The sequence below is a fragment of the Durio zibethinus genome, chromosome 4 (genome assembly GCF_047325235.1).
Source record: "Durio zibethinus cultivar Kanyao isolate XHJ-2024 chromosome 4, ASM4732523v1, whole genome shotgun sequence".
Lineage (NCBI taxonomy): Eukaryota > Viridiplantae > Streptophyta > Magnoliopsida > Malvales > Malvaceae > Durio > Durio zibethinus.
Window position 1 is genome coordinate 9,035,851 of NC_143165.1, and position 27,591 is coordinate 9,063,441.

At 29.5% G+C, this 27,591-nt stretch overlaps 2 protein-coding genes and 3 pseudogenes across 3 annotated transcripts; all 5 read right to left on the reverse strand.

Moving 5' to 3' along the window:
- Positions 1-2,204: 2,204 nt before the first annotated feature.
- On the reverse strand, positions 2,205-3,126 carry LOC111288797 (heavy metal-associated isoprenylated plant protein 47-like; annotated as a pseudogene).
- Positions 3,127-6,971: 3,845 nt separating this feature from the next.
- LOC111288798 (uncharacterized protein At4g26485 pseudogene) lies at positions 6,972-8,082 on the reverse strand (annotated as a pseudogene).
- Positions 8,083-12,026: 3,944 nt separating this feature from the next.
- On the reverse strand, positions 12,027-12,699 carry LOC111288799 (heavy metal-associated isoprenylated plant protein 46-like). Its single transcript, XM_022879775.1, has 3 exons — positions 12,694-12,699; positions 12,380-12,458; positions 12,027-12,301 (listed from the first exon to the last, which is right to left on the reverse strand). The coding sequence occupies exons 1-3, from the start codon at positions 12,697-12,699 to the stop codon at positions 12,027-12,029; spliced, it is 360 nt and encodes a 119-aa protein (XP_022735510.1).
- Positions 12,700-16,334: 3,635 nt separating this feature from the next.
- LOC111288800 (fructose-bisphosphate aldolase, cytoplasmic isozyme 1 pseudogene) lies at positions 16,335-17,274 on the reverse strand (annotated as a pseudogene).
- Positions 17,275-18,638: 1,364 nt separating this feature from the next.
- Positions 18,639-25,714, reverse strand: LOC111287029 (uridine kinase-like protein 3). 2 transcript variants are annotated; one of them, XR_016341499.1, is made up of 15 exons: positions 25,630-25,714; positions 24,602-24,762; positions 24,098-24,189; positions 23,498-23,567; positions 22,989-23,107; positions 22,531-22,627; positions 21,983-22,062; positions 21,516-21,710; positions 21,045-21,128; positions 20,868-20,928; positions 20,501-20,561; positions 19,935-20,028; positions 19,772-19,844; positions 19,329-19,640; positions 18,639-19,217 (listed from the first exon to the last, which is right to left on the reverse strand). XR_016341499.1 is itself a non-coding variant. In XM_022877189.2 (15 exons), the coding sequence occupies exons 2-15, from the start codon at positions 24,750-24,752 to the stop codon at positions 19,023-19,025; spliced, it is 1,455 nt and encodes a 484-aa protein (XP_022732924.1). In that variant the 5' UTR covers positions 24,753-24,762; positions 25,630-25,714; the 3' UTR covers positions 18,639-19,022. The 2 variants fall into 2 exon arrangements, 1 of the variants encoding a protein (XP_022732924.1); XM_022877189.2 differs by having other exon boundaries at positions 19,329-19,411.
- Positions 25,715-27,591: the final 1,877 nt, after the last annotated feature.

Genomic DNA, 27,591 nt, shown 5'->3' on the forward strand with positions numbered 1-27,591 from the left:
TTCAAAACCAATTACATGGGACTCAACCCTATTTTCCCAAGATAGACATGGTTCAGTCTCATGCCTCATCTTGGCCTTGCAAAATTTTCTACTCATTAATATTACTCGCAATAATGTTCTCACTACAAGAGAAAAATTCGAAAAATTTTCATAACTAAAAGTCTATTATTACGGATGGATTTTTGATGAATTTTTAACGGAACATGAAGAATCAGATTTTTGAAATTTTTGACAAAATTCAATTATATTAATATTATACAAACACTTAATTACTTGGGCATGTTAATTTGAATTTTCATATAAATAGGTGAAAATGGGTGTTAGAAAACAAAATTTAATATAACAGAGTATATCCAATTTCATGAATTGATGAAGTTGAGACATCAGGCTGATTGCAGTTGGAGTTAAGCATCTTCCATGGAGACTTATTGCAGATGGAGTACCTTTCAATTAGGAAATTTACAAATAATTTCATCCACGATAAATGGCAAGTTTTATGGACCCTCGCTTGTGGTTTGAATTGAGTCTTTAGTATCTGTCTTTTCTGGTTCTTGTTCTTTTTCTTACAGTTATTAATTGGTGAGCAAGTTGTGCAAGCAACATTTGACAAGGTTAATTTGATGAGAAAATTAAGGAAAGGATCAATAGTAAAAGAAAATATTGATGATGAAAGTGAAAGAAGTCCATAAACATTATCAATTTGTCTCATGACAAAGAAGACTAAAATAACCCGAGTTTAACTAAATTAATTTATACAACTACTTTTGAGATAGCATTTATTATATTTGAAATTTAAATTTTAATATTTATAATCTTTTTCTCATTTCAGACTGCGGCCTATCGTTTGAAACCGTACATCGATCTTCTATAAGATTCGGCATGTTGAGATTCACTAAAAAAAATAACATTTCTACAAGGTAAATGTAGCTATCACTGATTGCCATTGGCTATCAATGTTTGGCTTTTAAAACTTGTTTGCACCTTAAAGGCATGGCCTGATTGATTAGGTCATAGTAAAGGCTTTTTTAAGTCTTCCTTTGATTTTTCTTTAGTTTGTTCATTGTACCTTTGATCTACAAACCATTATCTATTGTCTTATTTCAGCCAAGTCATGAGATGGTTGTTGGGTTACTATATCATGATGACTTTGGATGTGAGGGCTGCATAAACTCATTCAACTGAGGAAGAAATTTATTTATTATTTTAATACAAAATTTATTTTAGCGTGTATATATATATATATATATATATATATATTACTATTGGTAGTAAATTAACAGAACATGTGAAAAATAGTTCTTGAACAAAATCAGTTTCTTTTTGTTTATGCTTATTTATTAAACTTAATAAATAATTACGAATAATATTTCATAATTTATTAATTAAATGAATAGATTATAAAGATAGTACAATTCATACATATTTCATTGGGTTGTGTAAACAAAGAAAACATTCAACGAATAATTCATGAACAAATTTAATTTATGTTCGTTTATTAAATTTAACAAACGATCATAGATAATATTCCAAGGTTCATTAATAAAAGGAATAAATCATTAACATAATAAAATTTGTTCATATTCGATTCCTTTACACCCTAACTTCTACCCTAGATAATATGATTTAAATGACATCAAAAGAGTTCATCACAATTCCTTACACAAGAGACAAGCATGTGTAATTGAATTTTTTTGGTATTTGAAATTACAAAACAGCTCTCGTTTGCATGTATATGATTTAACTTCCAACCCAGAGGGCAAGTTAATTTCAGTTTAATTAGCATATGATCAGTGCTGAGGCTGATAGCATCATACATGACCATAAATTCCATTGAAGTAATTATGATTTTCCTGATTTTCCTTTAATTGACTATTACATTTTACATTTATTTAAGAGGGTTTAGGAAAAAAAAATTGTCAAACATAGCTAAAACCACAAAAAGGAAAAAACAATCATAGTTGGACATGATAAAGAAAACTTCTTAATGCTGCATTACTTTTATAATTTAATTCTAATGAGTTGCATAAGTCTTCTGAAATGAATCACATCATCACTAATGCTCACAACTGTTATTATGAGATGATATTCAGTAAATTTAGAATTTAAATTTTAGTATCTATAATCTCTTTCTCAAACTATGATTTCTATGAACGAAAAATTATTTTTCAAAATACATTTATTATCCAAAATTCATAAGAGGGCATAGAAATTGGGGATACCATAACTAGATAATGTCTATCACATGATGAGACAAAGTGTTGTTTGGTATGGATCCTGAACCAGCACTTCAGGAATGAAATGCTGAGGATAGTGAACAAAATAACTTGGATTTTGTTCATCCTTTTTCTCATCTTTTTTCTCTTCGATACTCAGTATGGTAGCATTGTGCAGCTTCTTTCTTAGCGAACAAGTCAATTAACCGAATCAACTTCTTCTCCAATCACCACCAGCTCATCCTTTTCTGCCCCTTTTATTGCTACCTCATTCACACCTGCTCGTGGTTAAAGCCAAGCTAGATACTAAAGATCACTTTATTTTCATAAAATAGAAAAAAATTACGTTTGTCTAAATTATAGTAAAATATTTAATTAGATATCTGAATTTTAAAAATATCTAATGCGATACTTACTGATGTGGTACTTGAAAGACTATTTATCTATCACGTATCATCATTTAGAGCTAAACATGTTAGGAAAGTACCATATTAATTAAAAAGATTCATGATTCATATATTACATTAGAGATTTTAAAATTTTAGTTATCACAATGAATATTTTACTACAGTTTAAGAATGGTCACATTAATCCTAAAAAAATATTTGAATATGGCTCACAGAAAATATTAAAAAAAGTTGGAATTCGACGCCAACCATGTGTTGCAGCAGCTATCTTCAAAGCCTTTGTCCGACATTTCTGACAGTGCATTTGCACCTTGAGAACCATCTTTTGCTGCATTTTAATTACACAGAAATCATATCAATATTCTAACAATCTTATATGTTCTCTTACAGCTAGAAAAATCTGTGAGAAAAAAGAATGTGATAATTTCTAGGATAAAAGAAGCTCACCTTCTTCATATTTGAATATCAGTAGATCTAAGAAACTAAAGCAGCTTTTGACGAGAGACTTGTTGGATATGGAACTCTTAGAATGAAGAAAAAAGGAGGACACCAAATCTACTTATATAGGGAAATTGGTGGGGATTTTTTTAATGTTTGTTTTGATTTGGCCAAGTCTTCTATTGTCTACATATTAGTGAGATTAAATTTAGTAATTCGTATATTCGTATCATATTTATTTCTTATTAAATATATGTAAAATACGAAAATTATCGTATCACAACTCGTGTTGACACGTTAAAGATGAAACACATTTTATATATTTTGTTAAACTCATATGTGATTTTTGGTAAAATTTTAAATTATACGATTTTGTATTTCTGTCGTATCTTTTTTATATAATATCATTATATTGTATTTAAAATTATCAAATCTAAATGAGATAAAATATAACTTGTTTGACAATCTGAACCACTCAGTCATCTCTAACCCTATGATAGAAACACAAAAAATTTTTATTGGAGCGTATTTATCAGTGGTTATTGTTTTAATAAGACCTTGACTCATCAATCCAATTACAAAGATTGGATTATTATGACAAGTTGATATCATAAATTCGTTTGTTTTCCTCATTTAATTGTTTCAACGGAAAATTATTCCATATATTTTTCAAAGATTGGATTATTATGACAAGTTGATATCATAAATTCGTTTATTTTCCTCATTTCATTGTCTCAATGGAAAATTATTCCATATATTTTTCACAATTAATGTTGGACTTTTCAAGCGTATAAGAAGGGACGTCTTACAATTCTTTGCCATAAGAAAGAATTCGTTACTTTGTTTACCACGGGAAGTCGCTTTCACTTCGAAATGATTTTTTTGTTCCTTCCAGCTAACGAGTCAATCATATCCCTATGAAATTCCATGTAAATAAGACATAGTGTGTGTGTGTATATATATATATATATATATATATATATATATATATATATATATATATATATATATGCTTTGTGCATTGGCAAATAAAGGATCTGGTTTCAGATATGAATCATGAAGGCAACTAGCTTAAAATTTACAGTGATTGAATCAGATTCGACATTCATATCATGTTTATTTTGTCTCAAATATGTATAAAATACAAAACTTGTCATATCACGGTTTTTATCAATACATCAAACACAAAATATATATATATTTTATCAAACCCATATATGATTTTTTAAAAAAAAAAATTTTAAACTATGTCATTTTCATATTTTTTTATATATTTTTTAATAATATCATCATATCGTATTTAAAATTATTAGGTTTAATCCAAACTGCATACGCGATTTTACAAATCTAAAGTCTAGATGATGTGTTATATATGTTCATTTTCCAGTTGATAAGAACATATTTGATTACATGTTTTTAGAAAAAAGAAAAAAAAAGTTCCTTTTAACCCAAAGAAAAAGGAAAGGGAAAAAGAAATGTCAAATTAATACATTGAAATTTCAACTTAATTGGCTTACTGGATGTTGAAACTCATTTGTAGAAACATTCAATCTTGTATGCTTAAAAAAAATATTTGTGTACCCAAAAAGAAGGTAGTATGTAATTGGATAAAACTTATAGGAAGTTTCATAGGTAGAGTTTATGAAATCCTTTATTAAAAATAAATAAATAAAAATTTTAATAAAAAATTTGAACTATTGAATTGATAGAGTTTAATGTGAAGATCATTAATATGTAAAAAAAAAATAAAAATATTCTTTATAATTCAAATTTGATCAATATTTATTTAACAATATAAATTCTGTCAATATTTTTATTAAAAATATTTATTTAATAAATATATCAAAATTAATTAAAATTTTTTCAAAATTTACACATTTGATCTATGTGATGAAAATTTTTAATCTATCAATTTTGATTTTCAATTTTAATTTTTATTTATTCATGTTTAATAAAAAAAACTTCACAAATTCTACTTGAGAAACTTCATGTAAAATTTTTTGGTATGTAATTTAGATTCATTCATCTCAAAAGTATTGCCCATAAGTGGAAGCCAACTCAAACTGTCACATGCTCCATGCATTACAATGGTCGACTCCACATCAAACCTGACAGGCTGGCTGGAGGTAAAGGCATAAAAAGCACCAGGTAAAGGTTTGAAGGGGATCTCATTCAACCGGCTCTATATCTTTCTTCTCTATTATTTATTCTTTTTTTGATATGCCTACTGATTTGAATGTCGGATTGTGCCACTAAATTATAACTTCAACATTCCTTGACCGTCTTTTTTAACAGATCAAATAAATCCATTAGGCTTGTGTCTAGCAATTTCCATTCTCGCCAATCCAAAAATACCTCAATAGATTTCAAAATATTGGTAGGTAAAATAGGATAGGTTGGTTGAACTTAAAAATTCCTTTATTGAATAAGGAAACAAACCAATTGAATTGGATTCAATTGGATGGTACAAACGAAATCAAGTGCTAATCCACATTTCTTATTGAATTAATCGATCAATTTGCTGTCGAAAAATTTTTTTTATTAAAAAGTTTTCAAAAGAAAATTGACATATATTACTTTATTTTATTATGAGAATAAATCTTATTACTTCTATTCCTAGAGTTTCCATGCTTGAAAAAGAAAATTTGAGAAATATTTATCAAATCATCGGTCCAGTACTGGATGTAGCCTTTTCTCTGGACAAGATGTCTAATAATTACAACGCTACGGTAGTTAAGGATCAAGATACCATCGGTCAACAAATTAATGTAACTTGTGAGGTACAACATCTATTAGGAATAATCAAGCGCATTTCAAGAATTTTGTTGGATTTATGACTCTGGTGAAGGCTACTTTTAATGTTCATTGTCAAGGTAAGTTACAATTTTATGAATTTGATCATTCATTTTGTAGGCCTTCTTCGTGGAGTCAGGGGCAAGACCATATCAAAGTCCTTGTTTAACAACTGCATTCCCAGTTCTTATTTATAAACTCGAATTCTCAAGTCTTCCCCTTAATCAACAGGTTCGGTCAATAAAGAGAGAAGATGCTTTATCATTTGATTGTTCAATTCAGTTACAAATTCTCCCTGGTACTGGAAAGTTGGTGTTAAATCCTTCAAAATTCCAAGTTTGTGGGGCTAATGCTATCATTAGAAATATTTTTTAAGTTATTCAAGGAGGTCCTTACAAAAAACCTTTGCATTTTTTATTTTATCTATATGGCAGGAATTCATGAGCTATGGAAATTGAACCTTGGATTTACTTGGGGTTTGGATTCCAAATTAAGCACCATTTCAAAAGTTTTCTTTCACTACAGTGTTTTGGAATGCCAAATATGTTACTTGATGAACAAAACCATTCCTGGAAAATGCTGGAAATTTTTATTCTCTTTTCACTCTGTAGATATAAATGTAATTGAAAATTCAGGGTTCATTTGGAATCATAAAACGACAAAATTTGAGTCCTTCGGACCTGAGATTTGTATATTTATATCATATAAAATATTAAAATTCGTATATTCATAGTGTGTCTTATACGAAAATTACGTTTCATATTTTGTATCGGTACGAAAATATAAAATATATTTTTTTATTTTGTTAAATTTAAATATAGTTATTGCTAAAATTTTAAGCTGTGTCATCTTCATATCCTATATTTATATCATACTTGTGTCTTGTTATCATATCGAGTTTTAGATTATCAGGTTAGTCCCACCCTGCTGCCGAATGAACTTAACAACCAAAGGCTAATGATTACGGCTAACCTATATGCTCAATTTGTCAAATTATTTAATTATGTAGGGAAACCATGAACAGATACCTTCCTAAACAAATTTTAACTCATCAAATTTCATAACATAGACATAGTAGGCATAATTAAGGAGGTAAGCAAATATCAACTCTAAAACCCTGTTACTTTTCAGACAACAGATCAGATAATGAAGCTACAAGACAAGAATGCTTCTGAAACATGAAAGTACAACATTGTCCAACAGGGAAACTGGCATTGCATCTAATTCCATGTCCTCTCTTGTTTTGATACCCTGGATAGTCCCATTTCGAAAATGGTTCTTGATTGAGCAAGCCTAATCCAAATATCATTTGTCAGCTTCTCTATCCCCCACATAGTGAATGGATGAACAGTTTTGTGGGATATGTGAACTTCTCCATTGTCTGTCAACATGTCATCTGCATTCCCCAGGAAACCCTTCACCACATTTTTGTGAAGCCTAAAAACAACATTAAACAATATTTCATTCCAAAGGCGGATCCATGGAGAAAAAAAAATTTAAGAAAATTTTTTTCATGAACTCCCCCAATATTTTTTTCTAGACACCTTTCGATCGATAAAATTAGTAAATTTGTCGGTAATTATATATATATATATATATATATATATATATTATAAGTGGACACATTCAAAAAAAAAATCTTGGATCGACCATTGTTTGTTGAGCAGCTTCATGAGTTGTAATGTTCACAAGGCATCTTACTCAATTTGATGAGTACTGTGTTCCCCATGGAAAAAGCCGGCATGAGGAAAGTTGAAGACTGTCCTGTCGAATGAGTCCAATTTGAGGAAGGAAAGCATGTTGGCTCATGGTATTGACATTTACTTCATGCATAATTGTGCATCCAAGCTCCTCTAGTTCTTTCAAGTTTGCCATTGCTCCTGAGTACTTTTGCATTAACATCTCTATGATTTTCAAAAGATACAATTAGGAAACATCTATTATTATTATTAACCAAAATTTAGCTCAATTCAATCGTATAGCTATACTTAAGAAATGAAATTTAGCATGTCTGAAATTCAAATCTCAATATTTGCAAACCTTTCTCCAATCCTAGGCTGCGGTATATTTTGTAAAAAGAAACTGTAAACAAGATACACACCTCTTGAATCAAGAGAAGTGGCCACCATATTGGCAGCAGAACCAAAAGCTCTGCCTAAGCAAGCACCAAAAGAGAAAGCACCCTCACCCACCAGCAGTATTTTATGACTGCTACTATAATGCTTTATCCATTTTTCTCCTTCATTACTCTCTCAATTAACCATTTCCATTTTATTTTCCATAAATTCCATCCCATTTGTTTCTGCATATATAAGAAATTATAGCCCTTCCTGGCTCTTCAATATCCTCTCATTGAATAATGCTTTCAAAAAGCAACCCCTTAGTTTTTCGTGAATTCATTAATTTTTCCAATTAAACTGATCATAATTAGATGCTTCATTTTCGTGATTCATGTTTCCAATTACCTTGATGGACTCATCAGAAGAGACGAAGCAGTCGGCAGCCTTCCATGTTTCCAAAGTAACATGCATGACATAGACATCATAAATAAAAACTTCTTTATTTACATGACTTATTGGAAATACGATCTTCGGAAACTGAATTTATATGTGACTAGTTTTTATATATATCTCAACATATCGTGAAACTAATAAAATCAATTAGGTTGAAATGTAGATTAAACTTATTTGCATCCAGGGTGTGGTTCAATGGCAAGGACGAGTTTGCAAGTGCACTGCATTAGTGCATGATCCAGGTTCGATTTCTGCATGGGAATCCCTGATTTAACTTGGAGCTATTGCGGTGGGATATTGTGCTAGTTTTCGGAGTTGGCAAGAAAGGGTGGATCTAAAGTATTTTGTCTAATACCATAAATGATACACACATACTCATAAGTTACTTGGTTTTGGGTTATTTATTATCGAATCGAGCTTGAACTTAAGTAATTTAATTTATCAAGGGCACCGGCTGCGTTAAGTAGCTTCTAGACTTAATCAAAATTTTATATTTTAATATATATTTTAATTATTTTAATTAAAAAATTATTATTTTATTCTCATATATATTAATATAAGCTCAAGCTCAAGTTCAAACATAATTAATGAAGTTTGAAGTCAAGTATGAGAATAAAGTTTTTAATTTGATAAATAAGCTTAATTGAATAAGTTTAAATAATTTAATTTTTATCTCAAGTCAAAATTAAACTTGAAAATTAAAATTCGATCAAACTTAAACAAAGTTTAAAGCAATAAATTTAGAGTCAAGCTCAAATTTTTCATTGTTTCGATTAGACTCAGTTCGAGTACACTTCTAACATTGCTTTCTAAGTCTCTATCATAAAAAAAAAAAATTCAATATATATTATATATTTTTCATATTAAAAACATATTAATAAAAATTTCAAATTTCATATCTATGCGTCGTTTTAAATTTCATTACAAAATCAAATTTTAACAAAATTTATTTATTTAAAAGTTGTGATAATTAAACTCAAGTTGTAACAAGTTTTAAAATGCAAATTACTTTTATCAATTATTGTAAGTATTTGTTATATTAATTATTGTAATTATTTTATTATTTTTTATTAGTAAATTGTGTCAACACTTTGACAAGAAAATGGATCTCTCTTAAAACAAAATTTAAGACCTAATAAAGTTTAATGATCTGTCAGCGCAGTCCTAATATAAATTAATTTCTAATCAATTTTAATTATCTTAATAATCATTAATTTATTCGTTTTTAAATTATAGATTATTATAATAATGTTTCATCTGAAATTGTGAAACATTGTATATATCATCATTTCTTCGATATAATTTTTTAATTTAAAAAATTCTACAAACTCTTGACGTTGTCATCCAATAAAAATTTGTCTATCTCGCAAAAGTTTTATATTTATATTACACTTAAAAATTAGTATTTTTTTTTTAACATTTCATTCATTATCATTTGTATTAATTAAAATTTAAATTTTTTTAACTTTTTGTTACAATTCTTCATGCCTTTTAATTAATGAATTATATTAATACATATATAATTAATTTCTACTATTTATTATGCATATCAAATTAATATTTATATATTTTTATTTTAGTTTTTAATTTTTAAAAATAATAAATTTAAAATACACAACATAATTTTTTTTATGTAAGTCAATATTTGGTACAAAATTCAATAAATTTTTTAAACACTACGACAATGACTTATATATGGGTATGGCCTTAGATGAGATTGGAAAATATAAATGAAAATTAAATTTTATTGAATTAAATTAAACCTAACTTGTCTAAAGTATTCATTCTTGTGAGTATGGTAAGTCAATAAATTAAATTAAAACAATATTGTTGAAGTTATAAGAAAATTCATGTCACGTAAGCGAATGACAAATCAAAATAAAGGGAAATTTGGCTTATGTCATGTAATATATTGAAAATTGAATTTACTTATTCTAGGTCAATACAGCAAGCAACTTGTAATTTGAATATATAATTAATTAAGCATTTTGCATCATATAGATTTTAATATTCCAGCAACATTGGTATGCATATATATATATATAAAAATGATTCACTTAAATTCCAATAAATTTTACACTTTTTTATACCCTTAAATCAAAATAAAAATATTATTTTAATTTAAAATAATTATGAATTTAATTTTGATTCAAATATCAAAAAACGCATAAAATTTATATGGATGTAAGTGATTTCATATATTTATATATATATATGTATATGTATATGTATATGTATATGTATATGTATGTATATGTATGATTGATATGCAAAATTTAGTCATTTTTAAGTCTTCCAATCATCAATCAACTTGGTTTGCTTAGTCTTTGGTGGAACAGTACTTATGATTTTGTAACCATTCCCTAATTAACTGCCTGACTTGTTCTAATTATATGTTCATCTTATCGTGAGATAGGGACTTATCGATATGTTTATGGGGTCGTTGAGTTCAACCTTTCATGTAGATACAATAATTTGTGTATATATTTATATTGTATTTCATGTTAAATTTAATATAAAGTATAATATCAATAACTAAAATACGAACATGACATAAATTATTAAATACGTTAAAAATTTTTAAATATAAATATAATATGTTTATTATACGTTTTACATGTAAAATAATATGATTAATATGTTTAAAATTAATCCATTTAACATGATATAAGTAACACAATTAAATATGATTACACAAGATTAACACGAATAGCACAACGATTAACCTATTTAAAACAAAATTAATATTATTCAAATTTTATATGACATAACACAATTAATACAATTATTAATTTATTCAAGAAAACCAAAATTTGCTTTCTATTAATATTAACATTAAACACAAAATGTTAACATAATAAAAAATAGATGTCATAATTAAAAGTTTAAAATAATTTTTAGGGTTTGTATATTATAAAAAAATTAAATGAGTTTTATAAATGTGTTAAATGTGTAATATTATACGTGTAAATATGGTAATATGAAAAGATATGATTATTTAATTATGTCGTAAACTTGTCATTTACACATGTCAACATGATAACATAATTAAGATATGATTAAATGTATTAATTATTCATATTTTATACGAAATACGATACAAAAAGCATTATATTTTAGTCGTGCAACATAATTAAGATACAAAATATGATTACATTAAATATATATACAGTTTATTTTAATTATGTTATTTTTTTATCGTATCATTGTATCATAATTAAAATTATCAAGTCTAATTTAATGTACCTTTACATTGGAATATACTGTAAAATGGTATTAATTTCTTCTTGTTTTCTTTCTTTCTTTTTTTTTTTTCAATCAAGTATAGCACATCTTAAAAGTGCCTCTTAAGATCTGCAGTAACAAAAACCAAACTGAACTCAGTCGAGAGTAGAAAGTTGCAGGAGTGGATCCACCTTTTAAAAAATTAGAAAATAAAATAATTCGAAGCAAAAAAATTTTCTGAACACTTTTTTCATTAACAAAATTGATAATATATATATATATATATTATAAATAAATACCTTCGGAATAAAAATATGGATCTGCCACTGGAAAGATGGCACTAGTGTTCAACTAAAAATGAAGCCAGACAGAAAAGAAAGTACTGAAATATTGTCATCTGACGAAGTGCATTAATCTTAAAATGCCTATGATCAGTATCACAAGATGGAACAGATAGTTGGGTTTGGATCATAAACCACTCCATGGTGTAAGGTACAGTGTGGACATTGACAATAACTTGATGAATAGAATTTGCATAGTTCTGACTTTTTCTCCTTATCATCATATTTTCCTTTGTCTTCTACCACTCTGATTATATCGGCATACCCAAGCTTTTTCTTGAGTGAACAGGTCAACTTTGCTGAATCAATTCCTTCTCCAGTCACCACAACCTGATCTTTGTCTTTCCCTGCTATCCTCACTGAGCTTACACCTGTCAGAGAGAAGAAGAACATTCAACAAGATCATGAGTTTTTGATAAATTTGTTCAAAGGATATGCAATATGTTTACCATTTGCTTCTGCAGCGATCGTCATGGCCTTGACTCTGCATTTGTCACAATGCATTTGCACCTTGATAACTATCTTTTGCTGCAACAAATTGGTCAAGGTGGATTAGTTTCAGTGTCAAATCGAAAGCTTCAACGCCCAATTCGAAATGTAAAAAACAGGAAAAAAAATTGGAACCGAGAGTGCAACTCGATTAATTTATGTAATCACTCTTAAAAGTTGACATCGAACAGGTTTCAGACTCAAATTCTAACATCTGCAACCCTTTTTCTTTATCTCCAAGCCGAGCTTCTTTTGTATAAAAAAAAAGGCTTACCTTCATGATCTAGAGCAAGTACGTATGTATCGTACAAAAGACTGCTTTTCTTAAACAATCAATGGAATAGAAGTTTATGTACAAAAGAGCGGCATGTATGTCTAATTATATAGGGGAGGCCTTGACTGTTTCAGGAGATACATAGTTGGCAAGCCAAAATTATTATTAGTATAGAGAGACCTCAAGCTTACCTCAAACCAGTTGATTAATTTTAGTCAACACCAAAACCGCTGCTTAATTTGCTGACCTAGTCAGTTCCAACCAGTTTCTCAATACTGCTGCCATAGCCTTTTCTTTTTTTTACTAAATACTTGTGAATGTTCTTCCATTTTGTTCTATTAATTATGATTGAAAGTTCCATTTACCGCAGAACGGCAAGTATGATTCACGGTTGTATGCTGCGTATTATATCTTGATCGTCTGGTTATCAACTTGATTGTTAAATTAACAACCGTTGACCGTCACATGGACGATCATTTTAACTGGTCGACACCTAACCAGTATTAGATAAATCACCGACTACGTTAGCACAAATTTATTATAAAATGAAAGGTCACTATATCATTTTGAATCCTTCATTATCAATCTCACTCTCTTACATATTACTTATCTTCTCCTCTTTCTCTCTACCTCCTCTCATCTATTATGATTTACTTACTTAAGCATCTCAAAGTCCTACCTTTGACGTTTTCTGATCATTCTTTTTATTACATGTCACTCCGACTTTCGAATCAATCATCAAATCTTCCCAATAAATCACCCGTCACCAAACCCAAAAAACCATCGGACACTGGTGATATATTTGGTTGTATTAATTTAATGCACTGGGTATTGGAATAGCAGACTACATAAAGAGAAAGAGAAAAAGAGATATTATGGGATCACCAGAAGATCATAGGAGAGATAAATGCATTCATTAGTTGAAGCAGCAAGAAAGAGTAGACAGAGGGAGTAGGTCATTTTATGGTCAACAAATCATCGAAGAGAGGCAAGAATTTTTTTTTTTTTTCATCTAGGCTAAGTTATTCCAATTGTGGGATAATTTAGTAAGATGAAAGTAAAAGAGATAGTAGTCTTATTTTTTAAAAACTAATATAATTAAATAATCAAATTCGCACACAGTTAGAAACAGATCTTTGCATGGATTTTATCTGGTGAAATGTCAAAATTAAATATGATGTAATCAAGCCACAAACTTCCAATTTCCATTCAATCGACCACAACAGAAACAGAAATAGTTTGTGCCACTGAACTTGATAAATTTTTTACTTGAGAGCTTGATGAGTCATGCGTGAGAATATCGAAAACAAAACAAAACACAGAAATTGAGAGCCTGGTGTGGAACAACATATAATTATAAAAATTGAAAAGCAAATCTATTTCTGTTCAACATAATTTAATCACACTGAAGTTTAGGCATAGTAGAAAAACATCAACATAAAATAATTCATTTTGATTAAAAATCTCACGATTTTATATCACAAAAGTTACGTCAAAATTATAAATTTAAATTTGTATATTATCATATTATATTCTTACAATTTTTTGACATGGGATCGAAGTCATTACAAATTAAGCACATCAGGGTTTTGAGACTGCGGCCCTGCCTTTGCCTTTGCGTTGCATCCAATTCCAAGTTTCATATTCCCTGGCATGTAACCAGTGAGGCTACAGAATGAATTCAGAATGAATTTTTCAGTTTTTTTTCTTTGATTATCTGAGTATTAAGAGAGGAATTTCAATAAAAAAAAAAATGTAGCTGGGGTTTGATATGCTAATGATGGATATTCAATATTATTTTCTTTTCCCAGTGTAATGTAATTCTCCACCAGTTAACATCTTGTTGATGAGCTAATGATGTCTTCACCTGTATAAACAAAGCACTTATAATCTTAAGGTAGCTGAAGAATTTTTTGGGTTTGCTTGAGATAGTGGACTCATTGCAGGTTGACCAGCTCTCTAAGATTTTTGTTGGAATATTGATAGGGGACCAATGGATTGAAACCCATTAGTATATAGACATAGGCATTATTCAATTCTTTAAGTTAATATAGAATTTTATTCCTAATAGAATTTCATTAACTGCTATAAGAGGCTTTTTCCCCGTAATATTAAGATATGTTTTATAAAGAGTTAATTACACTTTTGATACTTAAATTTTAGGAAATATATTAATTAGTATTTAAAAGAATAAAATATATAATTTGTACCCTAAACTTTTAAATGATGTATCATTTAAACCCAAATCCTAATATTATTAATTTAACTCCTCTATATGGTATTCAATCAATACAATTTTATTATATATATGTTATTTGTTAAAGAAAAGTATTAAATATTTTATAAAAACTTTCAATGGAATGTCACATGATAAAAAAAATGATTTATCAAATTTAAACAATTTTTACGGTTTAGGTAAACAATATATACTTTTAATTTATATTGAAAAAATGTTTATATTATATGCAGTAAATACATAACTTGAATATATTTATCAAATAACACATATATAAATTAATATAATTAATAGGATTAGAGTTTCGGTTAATATAATATATAATTTGAAAGTCTAAAATACAAATTATATATTTTATTTTTTTAAGTACAAATTTATACATTTTCTCAAAACTCCAATATCAAAATTATAATTAATTCTTATATAAATAGGCACATATACTTGTAAAAATTAATAAGAAGCATTAATCCCAATTAATTTAATAAAAAGTTCTCTCTCCTAAATTTTTTTCTTACCTAAATTTTGGGTATTCACCTAAAATTCTAAGATTTGATTGTGAACTATAACCTGAAAATGCACACCCTTTTTCCTTTAAGATCAAGATATTTAATTTTTTCTGTTCAAATTGAGATTAGTCAATTTGAATGTATAGAAAATTCCTCTTGCTTTAAGCTTAACACAAATGATATCTTTCGTTATAATTACAACATCTTGAGCTCTGAACTTCTTATTTTTCCTTGTAATCATCATTGTGGAAATACCTTAAAATAGTAACATAATGTATGGATTTAATATCTTCAGAGGTTTAAAGTGCATAAACTTAATTATGGCTTTTAACAAGGAATTACAACCAGGTGAATCTACTTACTATCTATGTTCTCTTTTAACTCTCTAAGTCTTATCTTTTGCTTTTCTTTAAGGGTGTAAATGAACTGAATATGAACTAATTTTATTATATTCCTAATTTATTCATTTGATTAACGAGTTCAAAATATTATTTGTTATTATTTGTTAAATTTAATAAATAAATAAAAATCGAACTTGCTCACAAATTGTTTGTCCATTTTGGATCTAGTTATTTAATTAACGCATATTGAAATGTTGTACGACACCGTTTGTTAAATTCATTAAATAAATATAAGCAAACAAAAATCAAACTTACTTATAAACTATTCATCCCTTCTGTTTACAACCCTACTTTTTTGTTTGCGAACTTTTGTTTGATTAGAGTACTTCTTGAGATTATAAGTTGAGTAATTGGTTAAAGATATATGTATTAATATGGTAGCAGAATTGGTCTCTGACCTTCTTTATCCAAAGCAAACAGAGAGGGTAGAAAGAAGAATAATTAGTACAAGTCTTTGTATTTACAATGTAAGCTAAGGAGTCCAAAAAAAGTTTTCGAACCAAAATTTAATAATTATTTAACATTTTATTATTTTATTGCAATCAATTAAATTTGATTTTTTTATTATATCAATTCGGTTCAACTCAATTATTTCATCTACAGTGATATTAAGGACAAAAATGCAAACTACTTTGCTGTGCCTTTGGGCTATCAGAACCTGGAGTGACCATGTTAGGCTTCAAAAGGGTACCCTCAACCTCAAGTAGAACATGGTGATCATTCAGCACCTTATAAACTGCTGCAAGCACAGTTTCAGTGACAGCAGCACATTTTTTAATATCATTAGGCCCATCTGTTAGCACCTCAGGCTCAACAATAGGAACGAGGCCATTTTCCTGACAAATGATTGCATAACGAGCCAAGCCCTGTGCATTCTGCTGGATAGACAATTCAGATGGCTCATTGGGACCAATCTTGAGCACGGCACGCCACTTTGCGAAACGAGCACCAGCTTTATAGTACTGCTGGCATCGTGCTTCGAGGAGTCAAACCCTTTAGTTGTGGTCTCGCCATTGGTGCCAGCCATATCAACAGTAACCTTATCAACCTTGATTCCTGGAATGGTATCGTGTTCTTGAAGGACCTCAACAAAAGATTCTCCATCAGATGTTTTCTGATAGTGTATCCTCAAGGACAGAGCATTTGGAGAGGTGAAACGGAGCTCACGGAGGGCTTGGCGGTTGCACTCGACATTTTCAACGTTAATGCTTGCTAGACGCTTTCCAATGGTGCCTGTGCTCTCGTCCGCTGCCAAAATACCTTTCCCTGGCGTGGCAATGTACTTGGCGTACTTGATCAGCTCCTCTGGAGAAAAAGAGAGGCACTTAGTAAAGCTAGGATTAACATTCAAGCTGAAAATTATAAGTTTCGTGGTTAAGTCCTTACGTCGGAGGGTTAAATATAAGATTACATGAAATCTAATATTTAGTGTTTCATAATATCACTTTAACAGAAATTCATTAGGTATAGATGAAGACAAGTGTAACAAACATGAAAAGATAACAAATAAGAACTTGAGTTCTGATATCATATTAAGTATTCAACTTAAAATTAATTCATAATGAATGGATTGACAGAATGATCCGATCTGAATATAAGGTGACAGGGGCCACCATGAAACCAGTTTTACTAGGATTGAATTTGTTCAAGGAAAGCTTGAGACAATCTGAAGGTGTTCCACATTTACATGTCAAGACAACTGAGAGAGAGGGGGGGAGGGAGAGATTTTACCTCATATTTCCCAACAAAAGCAGACATGGTTTAGGCTGGAGAGGAAGATAATGGATATGAGGAAAATTACAGGACGAAAGTACAAAAGCAAAGCCACAGGAGCACCACTCCTATATAGATTAGCTCGTATGAAATGGAATATACTAAAAGGAACCCATCACATGCAGTGCATTAACACGTGTCAAAAGAATATCCCATCGAAAATTATCATCCTCGGATAATGAGTGATCACCTTCGTGACCTAGTGGCAGTTAAATCTATGCTTTATCCCTCCTACAAATGTATCCTGTGGAATTGCAAACTGCTTGTTCCTCAGCCTGTTGTTTAGTTGGGGAATTGGAGGGAACGAGAGAAGGCAACTTAATTCCTCGGGCAGCCAGTTCTCTCTCTCTCTCTCTCTCAGCCACAAGCCCACAACCTTAACTATTGGTGCAAGGAGGGTGTAGTTGACTCGGATTTGAGAAGTTTGAGCACAACTTGAAATTTGTTATTTAAAAATTAATTTGAGCTTAATTGAATTTTAATTTTTTAATTTAAATTTAATTCGAAATAAAAAATTAATTATTTAAATTCACTTGATTAGTATTGTTTATAAAATTAAAAATAAATTCAATTCACATGCTCAACTTTAAACTTGATTATCCATATTGAAATTAAAATTTGAGTTCGAATTGATATATGTATATATATGAATAAAATAATAATTTTTTAATTAAAATAATTAATATATATTAAAATATAAAATTTTCGATTAAACTCATAAGTTTTTGAGTCGAACATAAAAATATTAATTTAATAAATTGTTCACTAAAAATATTTATCTAACTCAAAAAATCAAGTTGATCAAGCTTGATTTTGACTTAATAATGACTAAATTAAATTCGAATTTTATTCAAATTAATCCCGAATAACTTGCAAACATAAGACATCGATTGCACCCCTAGGTGCAACTCTTGAGATGAACTTGACATATAAGGGGACAAAGAACATAGCAGTTATTGCCCTTATTAGTTGATTTTGGAATTCTCTGTCCGGTAAGGAAGATGGAAAGGATGCATAACAAGAATGATGTAGAATGAATTTCTTTATATTTAAGTGACATAATGGGGTTTCGAAATACACATATCGTGAGGAGGCTGCTAATGAATTTATGAAGTTCTGCCTGCAACTACTCCCCTCTAATACCATGAATGAAAAAGCAAAGTTGTTTTCTATGTGGTTGCAAGCAAGTTAGACCATTTTCAAGTATCATCATCAGATAATAGAGATATGTAAACGGCAACCCTGGTATGACTCGAAAGATTTAGGAAAAAGAAAAAGTTGATTCAACAATGGGGCTGTAATCAAGTCAAAATTGTTTCAAACCAAGTGAAACTCAACATGACTAAAGCATGCTCAGTTTAATCCTCCAGCTCAACAGCAAATCGCCTGGAAGAAGATATGTGGGTTGAAAACTCAGCAGCTCCGGTTGAAGTATGGCACAGGGGTCATTACTTGCTGGTCATCATCATCAGTTCCAAAATATCGGTCTCCAAACTCACCCATACCAGGGACAACACGGAAATCTTCGTTTAAACCAATATCAATTTCAGACGTCACAATCTTTATTCTTGGGAAGGTTTTGCACACGACATGTACACCCTGAGGTGCCTGGCAAATCCAGTGACATGTTCATAAAGTAAGATGATACATAAATCTAAACAGAAATTATTCAAGAGAAGATGCTAATATACATAACAGATTGAAGCAACAATAACTTACAGATATGAGATTGAGAAATATGATGTTGGACTCTGGTACACCCTTTTTTATAAGCAATGAAATAGCTTGAACAGCTGAATTGCCTGTGGAATAGTTTGTAATATGGTAAAACCACAAGATTGTGACATTAGGTTAAATGAAAAATGTCCAAAACAAACTTCTATTTCTTAGACTATGTGAGTAGAAATCAACAAACAAGAAAAACTTATCGGTGTCCCTGATGGGATTATGTTCTAGGTTAGCACTTGTGGGGTGACTTGAGACTACGAAAAAAATTCATAGATTTTTCATGGAGCACATAAATACCAACTCCTACTGAGCACAAAAATGGTAAGCATTTGAACCAAATGACAGTCGAGAATGAAATGCTATGTAAAATGGTTAAACTGAAAAAACATGTATGCATAGCACAAGATGATTATCAACCATGAAAAGAAACGAACCTGTGCCTAGAATAGGATCCAGTAGCAGCACATGCCTTTGTGAGATGTCTTGCGGTAATTTTTCATAAATAAGCTAGTCAATCACCAAAGCATGAATGAAAGAGTGAGAAAGGAGGCAAACAAACACAATTTTTCATATGTGGAAGGTAGTTCAGTTACAAACCTGCTGACCATTGTCACCTTCCCTATGAATAAGAATCTTGCCAATCTTGATACCTTTGCAACATGCTCTCAAAGCATTCTCCATACTCTCACCACTAGCATTAGTTTCAAAAGGTCAGTAGCTAATGGTTTAAAATAATGTGCATGGCGTACATGTGCATATAGAGAAAGAGAGGTAATCATAGCAATTAGTTTATAACCATGATAGATTCAACTTGTATTGGGAAATCATTTGCACTCAACCACCTTTCCTATTAGTCTAGAGCTATAGGAAACATTTCTTTCAACTTACCACACCCAATTAACCACGGTAAACTACAGCAGTATTAGTTTTAAGTTCACATGTCTAAGGCATATTGGTAGTTTTTTCCACCCTTACAACATCACCACAATGTCATGAAATTTCCACCACCAAAGTCCCATTGACGCATCAATTTCTGACCATCACTATTATTTTGCTCTTCAGAAGCATTCCCACCTCCTTCCAATATTCTCAAGAAAGTTTTATATCATGAAAGCCATGGAATTATCGATCCAGTGCTGTAAGATTTGAGAGCAGAGTTGTACCTCCTAATAACAGAAACACCACATAGTCTCTTACAGAAATCCACACCTGTATATACAGACCCTGCATCCACAACACCAATGTTAATAATTTATGACTAGGTAGCATTGTATAAGCAAATGAAATTAAGAACCATGACAACTGAAAATATTACAAAACCAACTTGCAATCATCCACAATATGAACTCTATTAGAAAACTCAATTCCAGATAACATAACAAACAGATCATGTCAGAGAACAAATCTATACAACTAGATCTGAAATACACAACATTAATGAAGTGTAACAGAAAAACCACACTCAAAGTTCTGATAACCCAAATAATACTTTTATGATGCCCAGGACCAGACGAAGTAACATCAGCTTACCAGTTGGAGTGATCACCTGCTTTTCTGTAAATGGCAGATGTCCCAGCCCATGTTCAACAACCTGGAAATGATGATCTTAAATGAGTGAGAAACCTAAGGAAACTTTTAGATCATTACATTAACATGTGAAGAAAACAAGAAGACAAATTAATTGCATCTAAATCAAAATATACCAACCAAACGAATCAACCGATCAGCATAAAAAACAAAGTCATGTTTCGTTGTTTGAGAATCACGAATGAGGGTGTGCATGCCTCGTATCTGCATAAAAGAAAAAAAAAATTCTTTTAGGAAATGTATGTATTAGTACATCTAACACATAATTTAAATGTGAGAATTTGTCCTCTAAAAAAGGAAATATTGAATGAATTGATTGGAAATTATGGGATTTTGCGACTTCTTCCCTTTTTGAGTGAGATACTAATTGTAAGGAAAATGGAATTTCCACAATGACTGCAAATCTCACGGATATCATTTGAGAATATAAATTATTGTTGTGCCCAAAAAAAATGGATTTTGGTTGGAATCATTAGCAGAAATAATCAAATGATTCTGTGGATCCATTCGAATAATTAAAAACGTTTAGCTATTTGAAGCTCAATACAGGCAGAAAATTATTACACCCTTTGTAAAACAAAAATGTTATACCTGAAAAGTCGAATGAATGACATATAGGTTTGGGTAGATTTTACAGAGATCATGCTGGCCAAGCTTTGTCCTAATATGCTGCACAATCAGATCAACTGCTACATGATTATCTCCCCCACGGGGAATGATAATATCTGCATATTTCTTTGTTGGAAGTATAAAGTCATCGAAAGCAGGCTTCACAAATTTGGAATACTGCATTAAAAATTAATTGCATACTAATATCAGCTGAAAAGAAGCACCTCCAAAGAAAAGAAAGCTGAAACATTAGTAAATGAGAATAGAAAAGATCATAAATTATTGCCTCACAGATTTCTTCCATTGAGTAAACTTAACAAATCCAAGCTTTAGAACAACTGCAATATCTTTAAAGCTGGACACTTTGACAAGCTTAGGCAGTAATGCCCCAGTTCTATTGTTTAAAACAAAAAATAATCATGTCAATGTAAATAGTAAAGCAAGTAGACCTGATCAAGGACAGTATCAATATCTCTGCCCTTATCAACAGTATCACGCCTTATCCTTCTTGCTAGTCGTACATCAGCATCTGCACTGAAAATTTTTCAATGTGAAGCAACAAGCCAACTCAATGACACCAACAAAGCTACGCCAATGATATGTTCCCTAATATATGCAAGTTATTCACTAAAAGTTTTCAGCAATAAATAATAAGTTATGGATTGTTGTTTTCTTAGAAGTAAGTTTTATTGCATCCACATCAAAAATAGCATAGCCATCAAGACAGTTTAAGTGACGTATACTGATAAAATGCTGTACATCCAAACTAATATGCTCCCAGCTTTAGGGATCTACAGATCTCTGAAAAGAAGAATACTGATATTGGGGGGCAAGAAAACTCAGTCCTATATTACAGTCATTGATATCAGAGTGCCACTTCATAGTTTATACCAAATAAACAAAATTCAGCCAACGATAAAATTTTATGCCAGATATATGCAGCATGCAAACAAATGTGATCAGCCAAAGAATAGAGATAACAGTTTAATTAAATAACCTGTATCAACAAATATTTTCATGTTCATCAACTCTCGGACACGATGGTCATGAAAAATGAGTATCCCTTCCAAAATTATAACATCTGAAGGATTAACCTGCAGAAAATTTTATGACAAAGAGAGTTTCTAAACATCCAAAAGCAATAAATATGAGGTGAAACTTCATTCACAGTTCCTTCGCTATAAAAAAAAAAAGGCGAAAAGGGCTGTGGAAAGACATGTCTACCATTTATAAGGAATTAAAAGACGTTAAGAGCTTGGACATTGTACACATACAACAGTTACTGAATTCTAAGTACTTAAGAAGGCAAAAGATATCAAAAATTGGTGTCATTGTGTACCATGTTGAAGATATTAATTTTGGGGAATGCTTGAACCAAAAAGTGCCCAAGTCCAAGAAAAAATAAATGTGGTTCCATGTCATATCAACATGCATTTTGAACATTGTGAGACTTACCCTTCTGGCTGGGAAAACATTACTTTTATAACTCTTGAAATCATAGTTTGGAATATCAACTGCTTGGCCATGCCTCAAATTCTCCATAGAATCTAATAATTTCTCAGTGTCAAAAGCATCTACAGAAAAGAACAATATTGCATCAATAAAATTCAAAGCAAACATAAACTGAAACCAGATGGTATGCACATAAAACAGCACATTTCCTAAAGACCAACTGATGAAGACACGCCCTTTGTCATTTGCTGATTAATAATACTTGGATGCTCTTAGAACATAATACTTCAAACTTTTTCACACATGCATGATATCAAATACTTAAAATTCAGAATAAGAAAACTAATTTCAGATAGTGCCCTCATTACCAAGACAATGCATAAAAAGCAATTAGTAAATAATTAAATAGAGATGAAAGAGAGATGGTCTGAGTTTCAGTCAATTTATAAGCACAGAAATTCAGCAAGTCATGGTGTTCTTGTTATTTTAGACTCTAACAGAAATATTCTCACCAGGATGATCAAAGTTGCATTCATGAACTCTTGCAAATTCCTCTTCAGAGAGATTGTGATAAAAGGAATCCTGGCACATTGTTTACATTAAAAAATTATCCAATAGGAGACCAATCATTTCTAGAATACAGAAAAAGAGAGCTAAAAAAGAGGTCAGATCAAAATTTTGAACAATCCCCTTCAGCAAATGATGTTCAAATGATAAAAGCCAACTCTATCTCCCTTTTCTTTATATGAATAATCACCAACAATTTTATAATCCACTGCATCCAGAGTTTATAATCCACTGCATCCAGAGCCAATTTAAGACAGGAAGAAACCAATAGTGGAAGAAAGCCAATGATCCATTCTCACCTTCATAGGTCAACAACAGAACTAACAGACTAAGTGAACCATTCAAAGACCCAAGTTTAAAATGGATTTAAGAATAAAATAAATTTCCAAACAGGTGATAGCAAGAACAGTCTTTCAAATTCATATCCTTTACAAAGCTTCAATTATTCGACTTTACAAAAAAATCATGCGAGTTACAAATTTACATTGAAGATTTTTCTATAAGTAACCTAACAAAATCTACATTTGGAACTCTAAAAAACTTACCTGATTAACTAATACAACACGCTGATCATGAAGTTGTTGAATAATCATATCGCAGACTGTAGTCTTACCAGATGCTGATCCCCCAGCAACTCCTGACCCATAAAATAATAGCCAAAGTTTGATAAAATGAAAATCAAAAAGCGAAAAAGCCCGTAATATAATTGAAAGAAACCAATGCAATAACCAAAGTAGTACCAAATAAGTATCAATTCAGTGCCTTTGCATAGTTTTTAAACTATAACCCAAACAAATTGAATAAGAGAACATCATACATAAGTATTATTAGAATAGCAAGGCTTGTGTCTCAAGCACAATGAAAAGAGGAGCCAATATGTGGTAGAATACTCTATGATGGCAACATTTTCTTCAAAAAAAAAAAGAGCTTGGATGTAGTTTTTCTCAGCTTTCTTATCCAGACTTATTCACCAACTACTTCTGATCATTATTGCATCCAAAAGACAGCGTGTGTAATAGCTCAACAACATTTGTCATGTTCATACTTACCAATAACAAAAGGTTGTTTATGCACATTTTCAGTAGCCGATGAGGTTGTAGCCTTCTCAATATTTCTTGACCCCAAACCATCCATATGGAAACCAGAAAAATGCACCCCAGATGAGGCCTCTATCATATCCTCAACTGATTTAGAACCCATATGCTAAGACCTACACATAAAATTTACACTTTAGGAAACAAACGTATGAGATCATAAAATAAGATAGAAGCATCCAACATGGGCTTCAGCTTGATTGAATCAAGTCTTGTTCGATTTTCTTTTCATTTCCAAGAAGAAAGAAAGCATTCATAGATGCAGAAATCCCCTCCATACAATACAACAACAACAGCAACAAACTAAGCCTTATATCCCATAACTCTGTAGAAATCCCCTCCATACAATCTTCAGAAGAAAGCAAAGTTATCCCCTTATTACCAATTCCCATAAAAATTCTCCCCTTTTTTTGATTTTACACAGGTCACCTTCGATCAATTTAAACAAACAAAAGATAAAACAATCACCCACATTGCAATCCCATTACAGAACATTCATTAAGAAGCAGAAGCTTTCTTTCTCCATTTTTCCACACAACCAAACATCATTAACTGATTGCTACAAACAAACACAACGAATCATATATTCAAGGAATTCCACTCAATCACAAACATTAAAACACAATCTCTCGTACAACAAAACAAAACAGAGCTGTAATCAACAGCATTCAAGTGAAAAAAAAAATTACCATAAAAACAGAGCCTTTAGCTCCCAATCATAACATAACAATTAATCCAATAATGTGAAGCTAAAATCCCTTCAAAATCACCAATGATCCCACCCATTAAAACCAAATCTAACAACTTCTGAAACATTTAAAAATACCCAGATCAAAAATAATACATCAAATACAAAAAAAAATCAATTTCAGTTTCAATTAAGCAAAGATTATTTATTTCCCAGATAACAAAATAAACACAAAAAGTTAAAAAAAAAAAAAGATTAATTAGATATTAAATGATGATTATTGAATTAAATTTACCTGATTTAATGGATTATTAGAGAGGGAAAAAAATTAGCCTTATGGGGTAGAGACAGAGAGAGAGAGAGAGAGAGAGGCTGGTGGTACGGATAGGATTGATTTGGAGGTATTTATACCGTTTAAGAGTAAGAGAGACCTGCAGTCTATCCTTTGAATTACTTAGCATATTATTGGATTTGATTCGTGAAAATTATGAGTTTGAAAAAATTTATTATCATGATAATTTTTTTAATTATATAAATAATATGATTAGATAAAATATAACATAATAATATGATATAATTATAATAAAAATAAAAATATAATTAATATAATTTAAAATTTTTAATAATAATTATATATAAATTTAATAAAATAAAAATATATATTTCATATTTTTATATACACATAATTATTATATAAAATATGATATAAATATATAAATTTTAATATTTTATATGATATAAAAATATAAATTAATAGATTTAATAAAAATTATATATTTTAATTTATATTAATATAAAAATATAAAATATATTTTTTATTTTTAATAAATTTATATAATTTTTACTAAATTTTTAAATATATCACCTTCATATTTTTTATTATTTTTCGTCTTATCATTGCCCCATATTTTAAATTATCTTGTAATCTTAAGATATATTTTACAAAAAAAGAATTTATTTCGGTTTTATTTACTATAAAGCCATTCCATTGGATTTTTCTTTTAAGTCTTTTTCTCTTCAAAGGGATAATGATACGCAGAGTCACTAATTTCATATTTTTTATTTTTTTTAAATTAAAGAGATAAATGATGTGATGTATAAGGAAAAACTGTGATAGATATGTAGAAATAAGGACGAATAAATAATAAATATATTAATATTTTGCTAGGTACCACATACTAATATTAATAAATTTAATGATTTATATATTTATATTAAATAAAATACTTATATTATATTTGATAATTTAAAGTATAATATGATGATATAATAATAAAAAATATAAAGATGATATAATTTAAAATTTTAATAAAAATTATAAATAAAAATTAAAAATATATATTTTATATTTTTATATCGATACAAATTATAATACATAATTTTTATATAAAATATAATATTAATATATAAATTATTAATAATTTATATGATACAAATATTGATTATCATATCTACGTAAACTTGTGAAATTAATATTAATAATTACAATACTAACTCTTTTATTATTATTATTATTTTGATAAATTTACATTTTTAAGTATAAAAATTATAATTACAATTAAATATTAAATCTCATATGCATGTATATATATGATAAATCAAAAACACAATATATTATATTAATTAAGTTGCTAAAGATCGAATCTTTTACTGTGAAGTTTAAATTTGAATTCACTGTCAGTAATCTCCATTAGTAAGTGATTTGAATCGAATACTTTGTTTTTTGTCAGTAATACAACTCTTGAAAGGAAAATTTTTCTCTTGTTTTATTTTTTTTAATGACGAAAAAAGTAATATATTATTAAAAACTTTAATATAAAATTAGATTAAAATTATATATGATGAAAATTGATTTAAAAATCTCAAAATTTTAAAATTATTTTTTGTTATTGAAACAAAATTTTATCTAAATCTAATTCGATTATTAAATAAATGAGTTGAATTTGATTTTTTTTAATTAACAAATCAAAGTAATTTTGAAATATATTTGTTTCAAAATCACATATGAGATATATAGTAACTTTAAAAAAAAAAAAAAAGGTCATCTTAAAAAATTAAGATAAGAACATGCTTAGAATCATGCGGAGTTGGCTCCAAATTCTTTGACAATTATCAAATGCAAATTTTGCTCTTAAACTAAAAACAAACAAAACTAAAAGACAAAGACAAGAGCAGCGCCCGATTTGGAGGGAAGCGCACGTGGATAACGAGGAAGATTTGATTTGTGAGTCTGGTTTCTACACGACGCTCGATAGGA

Excerpts from the sequence above, each read along its gene's own strand:
- LOC111288799 (XM_022879775.1), bottom strand. Across the intron at positions 12,302-12,379 it reads GATCGCTGCAGAAGCAAATG|GTGTAAGCTCAGTGAGGATA; the intron begins GTAAACATATTG and ends TCTCTCTGACAG.
- LOC111287029 (XM_022877189.2), bottom strand. The coding sequence starts at position 24,752 with ATGGGTTCTAAATCAGTTGAGGATATGATAGAGGCCTCATCTGGGGTG. Across the intron at positions 23,568-24,097 it reads GTGTTGTATTAGTTAATCAG|GATTCCTTTTATCACAATCT; the intron begins GTAAGTTTTTTA and ends ACAATGTGCCAG. Across the intron at positions 21,711-21,982 it reads TTGATACTGTCCTTGATCAG|TATTCCAAATTTGTGAAGCC; the intron begins GTCTACTTGCTT and ends TTTTTAATGCAG.